The following is a 19,127-nucleotide window of genomic DNA, read 5'->3' as shown; positions in this document are numbered from 1 at the left end:
CTGGAGAGTGAAGCTCCCCAGAAGCTGAAGATTTTTAGCCATGCATATGGTCTTCAGAAGCATTTACTGAAAAAAGTCTGAAGGACCTAAACTACACGGTGAGGTTTCTTTTACAAGCATGTGAGAATGCAAATAAAGGAAATGCTTTATAATAATCTTTTTGAGCCACTGCAGTCTGCTTTTAGAAAATATCATTGCGCAAAGACGGCTCTCACTAAAGTGGTGAACGATCTTCTGCTTGCAATGGATTCGGACACCACTACATTTCTGGTGCTGTTAGATCTCAGTGCTGCGTTTGATGCCGTGGATCATCATGTTCTATTTGATAGGCCAGAGAATTATTTTGGGATTACTGGGAATGCCCTTGCATGGTTGACTTCATACCTGTCCAGTCATTCCCACTGTGTTTTGTACAGTAACACTACCTCTAACCTTAGCAACATGAGGATGTTTAAGCTGTCTGTTTTGTCAGTCACAGTGTGTCTGTGACAGGAAAGAATTCTGTTATTATCAGTGTGGCTTGCAGATATATTACTGTCAAAAATATCATTCAATCTTGTGATGCATTAAAATTTTATGACTGCATAAATGGAACAAATAATACATCTAAATTTGTATATTTTTGTAACACTTTCCAACCATACAGTTCACAAAGTGCAACACACAGTTAAACTCAGTAAAGACTTTCCAACGCACCCCCCACCCCACCAAAAAAAAAAAAGAGCTGAATTTCATTATATTGTATATATTCCTTCATTCATTCATTTTCTATACCCACTAGCATATCCTAGGAGCCTTAGGGAGTAAGGTGGAGCCCCCCCCCCCCCCCCCCCCCCCCCCCGGACAGGATGCCAGTCTGTCAGAAGGCCACAAAAAGACAAACACATTCACAGACGCACACATGCCTACATTACCTAACTTGCATTTTTCGGAAGTAGGAGGAAGATTCTCTAAACCCCCGCAACCCAGACCTGGATAAACAGCAGAATCAGTCAATTGCTATGCAATACAGAAGGTACAATAACTTCAGGTATCAACAAGATATTTTCTGTGTAAATTCACAGTGGACCAGAATGCACTTCAGTACGTTCTCTTGGAGAGGAATCCCAGTGCCCTTCTCTGCCTTTGGACCTTGCCTGGGCTCTTCTATAAGGCCACTTTGTGTCCTTCCATGTTGACCAACAAATTGGGTACAAGCCGTTATTTTATTCCCCGACTTTCTTCAGTGTGCTTGTAATATTCACTGCTTCAGCTCCCAAAGGCAGCTCATTACGTTAGTCAGATTCAGCATCATTCAAGTTGCCTCTACTCTGAGAAAATGTGAACGACTCAGCCACAACAGTTTCCTCCATGTCCTCCTCTTTTGTTTCATGTTCATTTCCCATTTCCCCTTCTTCCTCATCCAGCCTTCTTTGTGACTCAGTGTGAGCTGTGTAGAAGCTGAAGTTGGCAGTGAGGGTTCTTTCCATGTGGCACTGGCCTTTGGCTTTCAGGAACAGCTGGCGTGTCTTGCTGTGGTATTTATACACCAAGTGGAAACATGTTGCCAGGAACAGAGGAACAGTAGACACAGTCAGAAGGCAGATGCTGACCGAGATGATGACCTGCATGTTGGGTGCCTTTCTCCTGGTGGTGAACAACACCTGGACGTCACAGTCCTCGCCTCTGTAGGTCAGACACAGGGAGTAGTTGGTACTGGGTTGCAAGCCACCAAACAGATTTGTGTCAACACCTTCTTTGATCCTCGCCCACTGCAAAGCCGAGTCTTTGGTGGCAGCAGTAACACACAGGTACAATCCGTTAGCCTTGATGCTTGAAGGAACATCCAACAGTTGATCTTGTCTCACAGCATGGAAGGTCTCAGGGGTGGTAATGGTAGTATTAGTCGCAGGAGCATGGTTGGCACTTTTGTATCCTGGTACAAGAAGAGGGTTGAAACGTACTATTGCCTGTGTTTCTGACACCTTTAAGGCAATGATTCCAAAGTCAGACATGTACTGGCTGAAGTCATCCAGACTGCTGTTAAAAACATGGACAGATCTTGTATTTACTGTCAAGCCACATTTTGTGGGAGGTGATAGGTGTCTTGGCTGCTGGTCATAATACTTAGAATTGAAGACTACACCAGGTGTGGATGTGGGAGCAATGGGCATCATCTCAACCACCCTTAAATCGAGGAGGTGAACAGGATCAGTAAGAAATGGTTTCTTCATTATAACGTGTGAAGTTGAGTATGTCTTCGTATAAAAGGATGCTGTAGTTGTTTCTTTTAACTGTGTTGGTTTGGGTGAAGCCAACACCTCCACTGATACCAAATCATCAGCTTTTCCAAGTTCATTTGTGGCTGAACAGCTGTAGTTGCCACTGTCTTCCATCCTAAGGTGTGAAATAATAAGGGTGCCATTGCTGTACACTTTGATAGGATGTTTAACTGATGAAGAATCCACGGTGGATTCTGATGTGTCATCCTCAGAATGGAACAAAACCATCTCTTTCTGATGGATCTTGCTGCCTATATTCCAGATTACCAGTGGCTTTGGGTTGCCCTCAAATTTGCAAATCAGTATCAAGGCGCTACCTTCAAAAACAGTTCTGTTCTGGATATTCAGCTCTGATTTTATAGTGACTTTTGGGCTTGTGCATTTTGACTCTGGCAAATTTGTAATCTCCTCACCTTTGAGATTCTCAGGTGTTGCACAAGTAATTAGTTGGGAAACTGGAACCGAGACAGTGGTTGTTAAAATCCAGTGTCTAAGCCAGTTTAGGGAGCAAGTACATGCAAATGGATTGTTATAAATCTGTAAGTGAGACAAAGAAATCGAGCCATTAAATGTGCCGTCAGCTATGGTTAAGAATTTGTTGTTGTGAAGATGAAGGGAGCTCAGGTCTTTCAGAGTGGAGAAGGCATCCCTTGGCAAGTTGAACATCTTGTTGTGGTTCATCTTCAACACCTGCAGAGCTGTAAGGGTCTGTAGATCCGGCCAAGGAAAGTGTACAATATTATTGTGGCTGATGTCAAAATCACGCAGATTAGCCAAAGGGGCAACTGCCCCTTGTTCAATGGTGGTGATCATATTGCAGGACAACCACAGAGACATCACTTTGGTGACATTGTGGAAACTCCTGAATGGTATCACACTGATCTTGTTAAATGCCACGTTCAAGTGTGCGACACTAGGAGGTACACCACTTGGGATTTTGGTTAACTCCTTGTAGGAACAATCAGCAAACTCTTGACCATATTTGTTCGAGCAATTACAGACTTCAGGGCATCCATGTACAAATGTGAAGACCACAGTAATCCATAGCATGAAGAAGAAGAGGACCTTTGAAGCTGCCATTTTCTGTAAAACAGAATCACAGTGCACTTGTCAATCGGTGACTTCATTATTTGCTACATTTCATGCAAAATGATGTACCGAACAGTGACTGCAATGCAAATTCAACAGTAATATCATGTTATCCAGACATTTTAAACTCAAACCAACACTTGAACAGGTTATTAAAGAACAGGATATCGAGACTGTCTCTTCTGGAAACAGGATCCTAACTTTTCATTTAGGAAGCTGGAGTTACAGTTGTTCCTCTGCTCTGTGAATGAAACAGGCTTTAGTACAAATTGGTTCTTTGTTCATACTTGGGCCACCTTGTAGTCTGCTTTTAACTGTTATTTTAAAGATAATAAAACCACAAATCAGAAAAAAGTTGGAACAATAATATACTCAACAAAAATATAAACGCAACACTTTTGGTTTTGCTCCCATTTTGTATGAGATGAACTCAAAGATCTAAAACTTTTTCCACATACACAATATCACCATTTCCCTCAAATATTGTTCACAAACCAGTCTAAATCTGTGATAGTGAGCACTTCTCCTTTGCTGAGATAATTCATCCCACCTCACAGGTGTGCCATATCAAGATGCTGATTAGACACCATGATTAGTGCACAGGTGTGCCTTAGACTGCCCACAATAAAAGGACACTCTGAAAGGTGCAGTTTTGTTTTATTGGGGGGGATACCAGTCAGTATCTGGTGTGACCACCATTTGCCTCATGCAGTGCAACACATCTCCTTCGCATAAAGTTGATCAGGTTGTCAATTGTGGCCTGTGGAATGTTGGTCCACTCCTCTTCAATGGCTGTGCGAAGTTGCGACGATGAACTGGAGTCAGGTCGAGACCCCGATGAGGACGCTGAGCATGCAAATGAGCTTCCCTGAGACGGTTTCTGACAGTTTGTGCAGAAATTCTTTGGTTATGCAAACCGATTGTTTCAGCAGCTGTCCGAGTGGCTGGTCTCAGACGATCTTGGAGGTGAACATGCTGGATGTGGAGGTCCTGGGCTGGTGTGGTTACATGTGGTCTGCGGTTGTGAGGCTGGTTGGATGTACTGCTAAATTCTCTGAAACGCCTTTGGAGACGGCTTATGGTAGAGAAATGAACATTCAATACACGAGCAACAGCTCTGGTTGACATTCCTGCTGTCAGCATGCCAATTGCACACTCCCTCAAATCTTGCGACATCTGTGGCATTGTGCTGTGTGATAAAACTGCACCTTTCAGAGTGGCCTTTTATTGTGGGCAGTCTAAGGCACACCTGTGCACTAATCATGGTGTCTAATCAGCATCTTGATATGGCACACCTGTGAGGTGGGATGAATTATCTCAACAAAGGAGAAGTGCTCACTATCACAGATTTAGACTGGTTTGTGAACAATATTTGAGGGAAATGGTGATATTGTGTATATGGAAAAAGTTTTAGATCTTTGAGTTCATCTCATACAAAATGGGAGCAAAACCAAAAGTGTTGCGTTTATATTTTTGTTGAGTGTATATATATATATATATATATATATCAAAAACAAAGAAAATGTGATCTTACATTTACTTTGAGTTCTATTTCACTGAACCCAAGTATGAACCCAAGACATTTTATGTTTTGTGTAGTCAACTTAATTTCATTTGTTAATATGCAGTTCAGTCCAAAAGTATTCGGCCACTTGGTATTTCATGTATTTTAAATTGTTTATGCCATTTTGAATACAAAAAATACAAAAAACTACACAAAAAACTAACAAAATTCTAAAATGATCTTCCTTAAACTCAAACTCAAAGCAAATGTCTACAACCTGATATAAATTAATTAAAAAATATAAAAGTCAAGATGATGGGTTGTACAAGTAATGGAACACTTTGGTATAATACCTGTAAATAATCAGTTTTATAGCCAGTTTTCTTCAGACAAGTCAGGGGATGGATAGACGAACATTTCCAAGTCACTGAATATGTCTTGGAGTTTATTTACATCCGTTATGAAGGAATACAAACAGTATGGCACGCTATGGTAAATCAATCAATCAATCAATTTTTTTATATAGCGCCAAATCACAACAAACAGTTGCCCCAAGGTGCTTTATATTGTAAGGCAAGGCCATACAATAGTTATGTAAAACCCCAACGGTCAAAACGACCCCCTGTAAGCAAGCACTTGGCTACAGTGGGAAGGAAAAACTCCCTTTTAACAGGAAGAAACCTCCAGCAGAACCAGGCTCAGGGAGGGGCAGTCTTCTGCTGGGACTGGTTGGGGCTGAGGGAGAGAACCAGGAAAAAGACATGCTGTGGAGGGGAGCAGAGATCGATCACTAATGATTAAATGCAGAGTGGTGCATACAGAGCAAAAAGAGAAAGAAACAGTGCATCATGGGAACCCCCCAGCAGTCTACGTCTATAGCAGCATAACTAAGGGATGGTTCAGGGTCACCTGATCCAGCCCTAACTATAAGCTTTAGCAAAAAGGAAAGTTTTAAGCCTAATCTTAAAAGTAGAGAGGGTGTCTGTCTCCCTGATCTGAATTGGGAGCTGGTTCCACAGGAGAGGAGCCTGAAAGCTGAAGGCTCTACCTCCCATTCTACTCTTACAAACCCTAGGAACTACAAGTAAGCCTGCAGTCTGAGAGCGAAGCGCTCTATTGGGGTGATATGGTACTACGAGGTCCCTAAGATAAGATGGGACCTGATTATTCAAACCTTATAAGTAAGAAGAAGAATTTTAAATTCTATTCTAGAATTAACAGGAAGCCAATGAAGAGAGGCCAATATGGGTGAGATATGCTCTCTCCTTCTAGTCCCCGTCAGTACTCTAGCTGCAGCATTTTGAATTAACTGAAGGCTTTTTAGGGAAGTTTTAGGACAACCTGATAATAATGAATTACAATAGTCCAGCCTAGAGGAAATAAATGCATGAATTAGTTTTTCAGCATCACTCTGAGACAAGACCTTTCTGATTTTAGAGATATTGCATAAATGCAAAAAAGCAGTCCTACATATTTGTTTAATATGCGCTTTGAATGACATATCCTGATCAAAAATGACTCCAAGATTTCTCACAGTATTACTAGAGGTCAGGGTAATGCCATCCAGAGTAAGGATCTGGTTAGACACCATGTTTCTAAGATTTGTGGGGCCAAGTACAATAACTTCAGTTTTATCTGAGTTTAAAAGCAGGAAATTAGAGGTCATCCATGTCTTTATGTCTGTAAGACAATCCTGCAGTTTAGCTAATTGGTGTGTGTCCTCTGGCTTCATGGATAGATAAAGCTGGGTATCATCTGCGTAACAATGAAAATTTAAGCAATACCGTCTAATAATACTGCCTAAGGGAAGCATGTATAAAGTGAATAAAATTGGTCCTAGCACAGAACCTTGTGGAACTCCATAATTAACTTTAGTCTGTGAAGAAGATTCCCCATTTACATGAACAAATTGTAATCTATTAGACAAATATGATTCAAACCACCGCAGCGCAGTGCCTTTAATACCTATGGCATGCTCTAATCTCTGTAATAAAATTTTATGGTCAACAGTATCAAAAGCAGCACTGAGGTCTAACAGAACAAGCACAGAGATGAGTCCACTGTCCGAGGCCATAAGAAGATAATTTGTAACCTTCACTAATGCTGTTTCTGTACTATGATGAATTCTAAAACCTGACTGAAACTCTTCAAATAGACCATTCCTCTGCAGATGATCAGTTAGCTGTTTTACAACTACCCTTTCAAGAATTTTTGAGAGAAAAGGAAGGTTGGAGATTGGCCTATAATTAGCTAAGATAGCTGGGTCAAGTGATGGCTTTTTAAGTAATGGTTTAATTACTGCCACCTTAAAAGCCTGTGGTACATAGCCAACTAACAAAGATAGATTGATCATATTTAAGATCGAAGCATTAAATAATGGTAGGGCTTCCTTGAGCAGCCTGGTAGGAATGGGGTCTAATAAACATGTTGATGGTTTGGATGAAGTAACTAATGAAAATAACTCAGACAGAACAATCGGAGAGAAAGAGTCTAACCAAATACCGGCATCACTGAAAGCAGCCAAAGATAATGATACGTCTTTGGGATGGTTATGAGTAATTTTTTCTCTAATAGTTAAAATTTTGTTAGCAAAGAAAGTCATGAAGTCATTACTAGTTAAAGTTAATGGAATACTCAGCTCAATAGAGCTCTGACTCTTTGTCAGCCTGGCTACAGTGCTGAAAAGAAACCTGGGGTTGTTCTTATTTTCTTCAATTAGTGATGAGTAGAAAGATGTCCTAGCTTTACGGAGGGCTTTTTTATAGAGCAACAGACTCTTTTTCCAGGCTAAGTGAATATCTTCTAAATTAGTGAGACTGTTGTGTGTTGGGGGGTGTGGCTGGATGTTTTGGTGTTCTTTTCTTTTCAGGTGGCATGAGAACTGATTTATCTGTGGAGAAGGTGCTGGCTGAAGAATCCTCACCCTCATCAACATCATGTGTAGCACCTGTGACTGGTGCTCACATGTAATCTTAAAGACTTTCAGCTGAAGCAGATAATTGGATGGCGTTCTGCATTTAAGGCATGTGTGATTCAAGCAGAACTGCCGGGAACTCGACCTTGTGATGTCCGTTTGTGAGACGCTGAGGACCGCGCCTGGGTTTGACACATCGAGCCCGTGAAGCAAGGAAGGGTGAGGACACTTGCTGTCAGCACACATTAAAGGTGATTAAGTGTTCGACTAATTGTTGATAGTAACGTGGTGTTTTGTTACGCAGTATACTGGAATTGTGATGAGAATTGTGCAGTTTGCTTCTCACTGCTGTGGCGTGCGGATAAGTGATCCTCCACTTGTTGTGAGAAGCTCCTCATTTGCATAAAGTTAAAAAATACAGACCTGAATGTGTTGCTGATAGCGTGTGTCTTTTGAAAGATATTGTTGTAACTGCTGACTTACCTCACCTCTTCTTTGCTTCACAGAGAGTCAGTTTGTCGTGTCCACCTGGGGGGTGTTTGTCTGGTGGTAGTGGGTCCAGGAACGCCGGGCTTCTATCCTTTTGGGCGCTTAAGAGCGTGCCAACAGTCACTCCACCAGAAGGACGTTCTTTTAGTTTTGTACACATTATTATGCACAGGTGAAAAATAAATTGTTTCTGTTGTTGGAACTGCTTTCTGGTTATTTTTAGCGCTGGGTTCTGTCTGACGCAGGTCCGCTCCTCAACTCGCGTCGACACATAACAGTAGTTCCCAGCCATTCCATAATGGACCCAGCGGCAGAAGCGGTTCCTTTTGCCGAAAAAGTTCAAGAACACTTGGAGAAAATATGGGAGCAATTACAGCATCTCGCAAACCAAATTAAACAAACAGACGCCCGTGTTACGGAGCTTGCAGCGCAAGCCATTCCGCTTCCTGCTGCTCCAGCTGCGGCATCATCGATACTAGTGCAGATAGCTCCGTCACCCAGAGATTCGGCGTCCGAACCGATTGTTTGTCGTCCGGAGCCTTTTGCGGTGATGCAATGTTCTCTGGTTTCTGCTCAGTCAGGTTGGAGCGTCGCAGCTTTACGAGGAATGTTTGTAGATGGGTTAAATGAGTCATTAAAAGACGAGCCGGCAGTCCGTGACGAGCCAAACGATTTAGATGAGCTAATATCGTTGGTGATTCGTCTAGATGATCGGATGAAGGAGCGTGGACGCGAGAGAGGACGCCCATCAGAGCGGGTTTTTTCGTCTCGGGGCTTTCCCCGACACAGATCTGGGCCGCCTCTTCTTCGCCCCACTGAAGCTCCTCCGACGGGACCTCTGGCTCCTCCTGTTGACGAGCCCATGCGGCTCGGACCAGCAGAGATTACTGTATTTCCCCGACATGTAAGCGTCAAGAGAAATAATGGTGACGTATCTTCAAGTGTTCTGGGACAGGCAAAATAACACACATAAAAAAAAAAAAAATCTAGCACGAGTAAATGTTTTGTTTTCTTTAAATAGGGGTTATAATTGTATGGGGAGTCAGAGGCGTATCTGGTGGAGTGACTGTTAGGCGGTTAGAAGTCCGCCTGGGCTCACTTAATTGTTAATTTTTTATGTGTTTTTAGGTATTTTCTGTTTGGGTTGTTGGGTAGTTTTATTTTGTTGTTTTTTTTATTTCTCTACATCCCTAACCCCAACCTCACTTGCCCCAAGACCGTTTGTCTTGTGGGTTGTGGGGTGGTGCAGGTTGGTCACGCTGAGCATTCTCAGAAGACCTCTGCACCTGGGGGGGGGGGGGGGGGTGTTAGAGGCGTTTTTCTTGGTTTGGTTAGGGCCCGGTTCCACTCCAGCCTCGGTGAGCCTTTGTACCGTTCGTCATTGGTGTTGCCGGGGTGTGGTGCAGCGGAGACTTACCTCAGTCGGAGGGGTGGGCCGATCTGTTGCCGTTCGCCATTTCGGTAGTTCCACCCCTCCCGAGAGGCTGGGGTATGGTCGCGTTGGGGCACCGGACGTATTTCCGGTTCTCTGCTGCGCCTTGGGGTTGGAGCTGGGTTAGTTTTTTCCTGTTCCCTTCTCCGGCTTAATGTTTTGAGCCGTTCGCCAAAGTTGAGCCGCCGAGGGGCTCTGGGAGGGACCCGGGGTCTTTCGGGGTGCCGGGGAGGGTAACAGGGTTTACGGTCATTTTATATTCCCCCGGGGTTGTTTTTGGTAGTCCTCCGGGGGTTGATTTTTGATTTTGTTCTGTTTCCTTCCGGGTTCCACCTCCAGGGTTGATGGGACGGTCCTCTGGGGGGGAATTGGCTTGGGGCCAACTAGCCAAGTGTGACCAGGTCTGGGGTTCCGGGGTTGTGGGGAGGGTACCTCCTGGGGTTGATGGTACGGTCCCCTGGGGGGCGCCGGTTTGCTCCATGTACACCTGGGGACCTTTGTGGGATTATGGTTCTGGCTGTTCCTCCTGGAACTGGCGATGAAGGCCTTCTGGGGGGGGGGGGGTTGGGCTCTGCAGGTCATTCTGGGGGGGTTGTTTGTTGTTTTTCTTTTATGCATTTACGTTTGTATTGTGTTTGTGGGGCTGTGTTGGGTTTTTGCGTTTGGGAGTTTTTCTTTTCTTCCCGGGGTTTGATGGGACGGTCCCCTGGGGAGGTTTTGGGTGGGTTTTATGTTTTTTTCTGTGTGTTGAATTGTACTGGGGAATGTTTTGGGGCTTTTGTTGATTCCAGCCGGCCTTCCAGCTGCGGTGCCTGTCCTGCTGTCTGTGGTGGACCTTAGGAGCGTGGTGCTGTCTGCTTCCTGACGTGGACCCCGGAGGGAGGTGCTGTTCTCGGGCCTGGTCTGTTCGGTCGCCGGGAGGCTTCCCGTTGATGGGGGGGGTACTGTTGTGTGTTGGGGGTGTGGCTGGATGTTTTGGTGTTCTTTTCTTTTCTTTGCTCTTCAGGTGGCATGAGAATTGATTTGTCTGTGGAGAAGGTGCTGGCTGAAGAATCCTCATCAACATGATGTGTAGCACCTGTGACTGGTGCTCACATGCAACCTTAAAGACTTTCAGCTGAAGCAGATAATTGGATGGCGTTCTGCATTTAAGGCATGTGTGATTCAAGCAGAACTGCCGGGAACTCGACCTTGTGATGTCCGTTTGTGAGACGCTGAGGACCGCGCCTGGGTTTGACACATCGAGCCCGTGAAGCAAGGAAGGGTGAGGACACTTGCTGTCAGCACACATTAAAGGTGATTAAGTGTTCGACTAATTGTTGATAGTAACTTGGTGTTTTGTTACGCAGTATACTGGAATTGTGATGAGAATTGTGCAGTTTGCTTCTCACTGCTGTGGCGTGTGGATAAGTGATCCTCCACTTGTTGTGAGAAGCTGCTCATTTGCATAAAGTTAAAAAATACAGACCTGAATGTGTTGCGGATAGCGTGTGTCTTTTGAAAGATGTTGTAACTGCTGACTTACCTCACCTCTTCTTTGCTTCACAGAGAGTCAGTTTGTCGTGTCCACCTGGGGGGTGTTTGTCTGGTGGTAGTGGGTCCAGGAACGCCGGGCTTCTATCCTTTTGGGCGCTTAAGAGCGTGCCAACAGTCACTCCACCAGAAGGACGTTCTTTTAGTTTTGTACACATTATTATGCACAGGTGAAAAATAAATTGTTTCTGTTGTTGGAACTGCTTTCTGGTTATTTGTAGCGCTGGGTTCCGTCTGACGCAGGTCCGCTCCTCAACTCGCGTCGACACATAACAGAGACGCCATTTCCTCTCCAACTTACGGGTTATCTGCTTTAAGCTACGAGTTTGTGAGTTATACCACGGAGTCAGGCACTTCTGATTTAAAGCTCTCTTTTTTAGAGGAGCTACAGCATCCAAAGTTGTCTTCAATGAGGATGTAAAACTATTGACGAGATACTCTATCTCACTTACAGAGTTTAGGTAGCTACTCTGCACTGTGTTGGTATATGGCATTACAGAACATAAAGAAGGAATCATATCCTTAAACCTAGTTACAGCGCTTTCTGAAAGACTTCTAGTGTAATGAAACTTATTCCCCACTGCTGGGTAGTCCATCAGAGTAAATGTAAATGTTATTAAGAAATGATCAGACAGAAGGGAGTTTTCAGGGAATACTGTTAAGTCTTCTATTTCTGTGTGGAGTAGACAGTTCTCAAAAACTGAGTGACTGTGCAAGAAGGAGAAAAGTGAGGAAAGCCACCAAGACACCCAGACAACCCAGAAGAAGTTATAGGCTTATGTGGCTGTGATTGGAGAAACTGTGCATTGTTGGGGATTTTCTTGCTGGCTGATTCCGCACCGGTAGTTTAATGTGGTGAGCGAACTCAGAAGACTCAGACACTGACAGGAAACGGACTTCAGTTTTAGATGTCACATTAAAAAGATGCCTTTCCTGAATAGAGAGTTGTTATTACAGCTTGCAAACCACTCTTACACAGCGCTCTACCTGCGTTTTAAGCCTAGGATCATGGGACATACTGTCCAACATGTTTTGCATTTTGTATCCCCTTGTTATACAGCTTCATGATGAAGTTGTATAGAGGAGGGTTTTCTTTCACCAAAAGATCAGTTTCAGGTTTGCATCTTAGATGTACCTTCTGGCAAATTGTAGTTGAGTTTTCAGGTCTTCTTTTAAAGAAAATCCTCCTCTATATCTCTTCATCATGAAATTGTATAACTGGTGGCACAAAATGCAAAACATGCACTATGCACAGATACCTTAGTAACATTTTGAGGAATAAATGAGATGTAAAGCTGGGTATAATCTGCTTAACAATTATATGAGACAACATCAAAATAACTCAAGATGTGTCCAAGTGGGAGCAAATACAATGAAAATAAAATAGGTCCCAGAATGAAACCTTGGGGCACACCAGAGGACAGAATGGCAGAAGACAACATATATTTAGTTGCAGCAACTGAGAAACTCCTGTTAGAGAGATAGGATGAAAACCAATCTAGGGCTGACCCAGAGATGCCCACCCACACCATGATAAACCCCATTAAAAACCACAAACAGATCCAAAAATACCAGTACTGAATATTCACCTGCATCTCTGTGCATTAAAATATCATTTGAAACTCGATGAAGAGCAGTTTCAGTGAAATCCAAGTGACAGAACCCAGACTGAAATTTGTCAAGAAAAAAAAAAAAAAAAAAAGCAAATTCACGAAGATTGAGCAAATGTTAATCAATATGTGTTTCTTACAAGCAAAACGATTAATTGCTATACTGGAAAGAAAATAACTTGCCCAAGCTGACACACTGGGTAAAAAAAAAATGTTAGCAGTGTTTCCTCTGGAAAGAATAACTTGTTTTAAAAAAGGGAAGTTGTTGCTTTTTGAAAAAATCTGGGGACCATTTAAAAACTTTGTGGATAATTTAAATATTCCAATAGACAATGAAAATGAATGAATAATGTATCACTGTAAACCTAGGTGCATATAAGATTTATCTAAATGCCTGGCTTCATGACAGTTTGTGAACAGAATGTATAACTGGGAAGGTTTTCCTCATTTTGTTTATGTTTTTGTTGTTGTTGCATTTTTGCATGTTTTGTTCAGGTTCCATGCAATAAGCACAAGAATGTGTTTTTTTTAATAAAAGAAAATACTTTTTTATTATTATTATTTTGAAATGTTGTATAATGTGACAGGATAGTCTGTACTTTTCACGTTGGAAAAAAATTAATAAACACACTGCTTAAAAAAACATCTATCATCATCATCATCATCCATCTATTTTCTATAGCCACTTACTCCAATTAAGGATCATGGGGGGCTGGAGCCTATCCCAGCAGTCAGAGGGTGTGAGGCAGACCGGGTACACCCTGGACACAACAAGATTTATTCAGTGACTTGGGAATGTTAATGTGTCCATCTCTTGACTTGTTGAAAGAAGTCTGGCTGTAAATGTGATGATTTGTATCAATAATAATCCTCATATTTTGTTTGTATGACTAACTGTGTTTTTTTCTTCCAGGTTGTGAGGTAGTTTGTGGTTCATAGCCAAGTTTGAAAGTTCGTGGTAGAGGGAAATGGCAAAAATGGACAAAATCTGGCATTGCGGTGTGATTAAGTACCTGCATAAGAAGGGGTTAAAGCCCAAGGACATTCATGCAGATATGGTTGCTACATAAAGGGATGAAGCTCCCTCCATATCTACAGTGCAGAAGTGGGCAGCTGAACTTAAGAGGGGCAGAGAGAGCCTTGAAGACGACCCAAGGTCTGGGCGGCCTACAACAGCCACAACCCAGAAAAACATTGACCTTGTTCATGAAATGGTGATGGATGACAGACGATCGACGATTAATCAGCTAGCAGATGCTGTGGGAATATCCCGTGAGAGAATTGAACACATTCTGCGTGAAGAACTTGGAATGTCAAAGGTGTCAGCTCGGTGGGTGCCACGTCTTCTGACGCCTGATCAGAAACGCACCAGGCTAGTCATGTCGAAGGCAAACGACGCAATTTGAAGAGGATCCAGCCAATTACATGGAACGTTTTCTTACCCAGTATGAGTGTTGGGTTCACCACTTTGAACCAGAGACAAAAAAGAATCAATGCAGTGGAAACACCCAAGGTCACCACCTCCAAAGAAGGCCAAGGTCGTTTCGTCTGCAGGGAACATGGTTTCAGTTTTCTGGGATGCCAAGGGCACTGTGTTCATGGCCTGTCTTGAAAAGGGACAAACCATAAATGGACAGTACTATTCTAACCTACTGAGACAGTTACACGAGGCTATCAAAAAGAAGCGACCAGGAAAGCTGACAAAAGGGGTGCTGTTCCATCAAGACAATGCCCCAGCTGACAAGTCAACAGTGGCCATGGCCACTATCCACGAGTGTGGATACGAACTGGTAGATCACCCTCCATACTCCCCTGACTTGGCACCCTCGGACTTTCATCTGTTCCCAAACCAGAAAAAAACTTGGCTAGGAAGCACTATCGGAGCAATGATGAGGTGATGGCTGCCGTTGAGGACTATTTTGACTCTCAAGATGAAAGCTTCTATGCCAAGGCAATCGAAGCACTCAAGCACCGCTGGAAGAAGTGTGTGGAGTTACAGGGAGACTATGTAGAAAAATAACCCTGAATTTGTTCAATTCGACAACTGCAAGTCAGCCTTAGAACTTTTCAGCCTACCCTCGTAAAATACTTGTTAAACCCCCTTTAATTAAAGATAAATTCTGCACTTCAAGCACATGTTGATTTTTTTTTATTATTATTATTATTTCATCTCCACTGTGGTGATTGATGGTGTTCTTCTTCTATGTCTTTCGGCTGTTCCTGTTATGGGTCTTCACTGCAGATCAATCATTTCCATCTCACCCTTTCCTCTGTAGCTTCCTCTGTCACACCAACCACCTGCATGTCCTCCTTCAATACATCCATAAACCTCCTCTTTGTCCTCCCTCTTCTCCTACTGCCTGGTGGCTCCATCCTCAGCATCCTTCTCCCTATATACCCTGGGTCCCTCCTCTGCACATGTCCAAACCATCTCAATCTCGCCTCTCTGACTTTGTCTCCAAACCGTCCCACCTGAGATGTCCCTCTGATACGTTCATTGCTAATCTTGTCCATTCTCGTCACTCCGAAAGAGAATCTCAACATCTTCAGCTCTGCCACCTCCAGCTGTGCCTCCTGTCTTTTTGTTAGTGCCACCGTCTCTAAATTGTACAACATAGCTTGTCTCACTACTGTTTTGTAAACTTTCCCCTTCACTCTCGCTGACATTCTTCGGTCACAAATCACTCCTGCCACCTTTCTCCACCCACTCCACCCTGCCTGCACTCTCTTCTTCTCGACCACACTCATACTTTGAACAGTTGACCCCAAATATTTAAACTCATCTACTTTCACCACTTCTACTCCTTGTAACTGCACTATTCCACTGGGCTCCCTCTCATTCACACACATGTACTCAGTCTTGCTTCTACTGACTTTCATTCCCCTTCTCTCCAAAGCATATCTCCACTTCTCCAGACTAGACTCAACTTGCTCTCTACTCTCACTACAGATCACAATGTCATCTGCAAACATCATAGTCCATGGGGACTCCTGTCTGATCTCATCCGTCAACCTGTCCATCACCACTGCAAACAAGAAAGGACTCAGAGCTGATCCTTGGTGTAATCCCACCTCCACCTTGAATGAGTCTGTCATTCCAACTGTGCATCTCACCGCTGTCACACTATTCTTGTACATGTCCTGCACTACCCTAACATACTTCTCTGCCACTCCAGACTTCCTCATACAATACCACCACTCTTCTCTTGGCACCTTATCATAAGCTTTTTCTAGACATTTCCATGCCTCCACTGGAATGTCATCTAGACCAACTGCCTTTCCACCCTTCAGCCTCTTCATAGCAGCCCTCACTTCTTCCTTACTAATCTCTTTTACTTCCTGATTTACTCTTACCACATCATCCAGCCTTTTCTCTTGCTCATTTTCTTTATTCATCAGCTCGTCAAAATATTTCCTCCACCTTCTCAGCACATACTCCTCACTTGTCAGCACATTACCATCTCTGCATCTTTTACCACCCTAACCTGCTGCACATCCTTTCCAGCTCTGTCCCTTTGTCTGGCCAATCGGTACAAGTTCTTTTCTCCTTCCTTACTGTTCAACTTCTTGTACAGCTCACAATATGTCTTTTCCTTTGCATTTGCCACTTCTCTTTTCACCTTATGCCACATCTCCTTGTACTCCTGTCTACTTTCTTCATCTCTCCAACTATCCCAAAACTTTTTCGCCAACCTCTTTCTCCTTATGCTTTCCTGGACCTCTCCATTCCACCACCAAGTCTCCTTGTCTTCCTTACACTGTCCAGATGTCATACCCAGTACTGTCTCCCTCACCACATCTGCAGTACTTTTCCAGTTGTCCAAAATTGCTTCCCCTCCAACTAGTGCTTCTCTCACCTGCTCGCTAAGGGTTCCTCCTTCAGCTTCCACCATGTGATCCTTTGTTGAGCTCTCACTCTCTTCTTCTTCTTTACCTCTAAAGTCATCCTACAAACAACCATCCTATGCTGTCTAGTGACACTCTCTCCTGCTACCACCTTACAGTGTGTGATTTCTTTTAGCTTGCATCTCCTATAAAGAATGTAGTCCACCTGTGTGCACCTTCCTCCACTCTTATATGTTACCCTGTGCTCCTCCCTTTTCTTAAAGTAGGTATTCACCACAGCCATTTCCATCCTTTTTGCAAAATCAACTACCATCTGTCCTTCCCCATTCCTATCCTTGATACCATATCTACCCATTACTTCCTCATCACCTCTGTTCCCTTCACCAAAATGCCCATTGAAGTCTGCTCCTATCACCACTCTTTCATGCTTGGGCACACTCTCAACCACCTCATCTAACACACTCCAGAAATCTTCTTTCTCCTTCATCTCACAACCTACCTGTGGGGCATATGCACTGATGATATTCATCATCACCCCTTCAATTTCCAACTTCACACTCTTCACCTTGTCAGAAACTCGCTGACAGGGTGATGAATGATTGATGGTGTTCAGAGGCAAAATTGTATAAAACTGTCACTGTCCAATTACTTATGGTCCTGACTGTAACTAACAGGAAAAAAGAGCCACAATAAAAGTAAAGAGTGATTCTGACTAAAAAGACAGAAAAGTTCAGAGTTTCCTTTTAAAAAATGCTGAACAGAGCAGTGATGTTGAAGTGTCATGCTGTAGGAGAATGTCACGTTCACGCTGCCACACACCAAGAAATGAAACTGTTACAGCCGATATGTGATTATGGATTACAGTTTTTCAAACACTAACACTGATCACAGGCAGTCTGACACTGTGCTGAGCTGACAGCAGCAGGGTTCGGATTTCTAACTGCGTAGGAAGGAGCAGCCTGTCTCTGTCTCTGTCTCTGTCTCTGTCCTTGGTGCTGAACGTCTCCTCTGTCTGCTCACATCTGTCTCACACAAACAATAAAAACCTACAGACCTGGATGGTGTCTCTTTACAGCAATCAGATTTTGTTATCGCAAAGCAGGCTGATCCTTGTGTGTCGTGTGTCCTCACACTGACTTTTTCCTTCTCTCCCGCATCTGTCTACCAGCACCCCCCCCACCACCACCACTAAAATTAAAGGAAAAGCAGCTCCATTGTGACTGTTTAAAATTAGCTTTGTGCTGATGCAAATCTGGGACCATGAGGAAATGAATCACATTTTTGTTGACTTGTCAGTGTTGCATGGATACTGTAAAAGCATTAAATACATAAATTGTAATAAAATAAATTAAACTGATGTCCACACATTTTGTTATTGCTTGCACTCAAAGAACAATTATTTCAATAAAAGAGCTTTTTAGTCAACTCAAAACAAATTCAACAGCCACATTTCTGACCTGAAACATTCATACAATAATGGCATCAATTTCACATCAGGCACCTTTTCATAAAAAAAAAACATGGAATGTTTGAAATGATCTACTGTGAAAACATATGTAAAACAATTGTAGAATACACCAGTAATTTTAAATATCAGGGGTCTGGGACGCCATCACACCATCGCATTTAACACACAACAGAACTGCCCTGTGTTCTGGATGGCATCTACCCAATCAGACAACTGGTCTATTCTCACCTCTGGAAAGGAAGGGTAATGGATCTAGGCAAAGACCCCAATCTAGAGACCCACTACAGAAGGTAAGAAAAAAAAAGTTTACAGTATTGTTAACAATAAATAATCAAAAATGGGAGGTAGGGGAGGTAGGAAGAGTGATCAGATACAGGCTATGGTCAAGCACACGGTAATCAGTCCAAACAGCTACAGTGTATCTGAAAGGGGAAGCAGAAAAATAATTCAAAAACCAAGCAGAGTTCAGTAACCCAAAAATCTCATCCCAACAAAGTCCACAACAGCAGGCAAAGAACAGGGATCCGGAATGTCAGCAAAAGGTCTGCAATATCACACAGTAACAAGAAATGCTAGAGAGCAGGGTGGAACCTAATACAATCTGGTGACTAGGAGACATTCTAACAGTGGTTACAAAGAACGCCAAATAATTAAATCCAGAAGTGTGGGGACATGCAACCAGTGTTGCCACAGTTACTTTGAAAAAGTAATCCAATTACTGATTACTGATTGCTCCTTGAAAAAGTAACTTAGTTACTTTACTGATTACTCAATTGTAAAAGTAACTAAGTTAGATTACTAGTTACTTTTTTAGTTACTTTTCCCAGCTGCCGACAACAACCCATGTCAACATGACAATGATACCTGTTTTGCCAAAACTCACTTTACAGTCACCTTTTCTTGACTTCAATGAAAATAAATACTTGTTTTATAAAAAGTAAAATAAAGACCTCTTTCTTGACCTCATATTTAACTGTTGAC

The 19,127-nt window shown here is 43.0% G+C and overlaps 1 protein-coding gene across 1 annotated transcript; it reads right to left on the bottom strand.

The window, feature by feature from the left end:
* Positions 1-1,105: 1,105 nt before the first annotated feature.
* LOC117500747 (immunoglobulin superfamily containing leucine-rich repeat protein 2-like) lies at positions 1,106-17,764 on the bottom strand. Its single transcript, XM_034159520.1, has 2 exons — positions 17,733-17,764; positions 1,106-3,344 (listed from the first exon to the last, which is right to left on the bottom strand). The coding sequence occupies exon 2, from the start codon at positions 3,339-3,341 to the stop codon at positions 1,275-1,277; it is 2,067 nt and encodes a 688-aa protein (XP_034015411.1). The 5' UTR covers positions 3,342-3,344; positions 17,733-17,764; the 3' UTR covers positions 1,106-1,274.
* Between the last annotated feature and the right edge of the window lie 1,363 nt (positions 17,765-19,127).

Source organism: Thalassophryne amazonica, chromosome 2 (genome assembly GCF_902500255.1).
Source record: "Thalassophryne amazonica chromosome 2, fThaAma1.1, whole genome shotgun sequence".
Taxonomy (NCBI): domain Eukaryota; kingdom Metazoa; phylum Chordata; class Actinopteri; order Batrachoidiformes; family Batrachoididae; genus Thalassophryne; species Thalassophryne amazonica.
This window is presented reverse-complemented; position numbering and strand designations above follow the sequence as displayed.

Bases quoted from the DNA above. Each gene is read 5' to 3' on its own strand.
- LOC117500747 (XM_034159520.1), bottom strand. From the start codon at position 3,341: ATGGCAGCTTCAAAGGTCCTCTTCTTCTTCATGCTATGGATTACTGTG.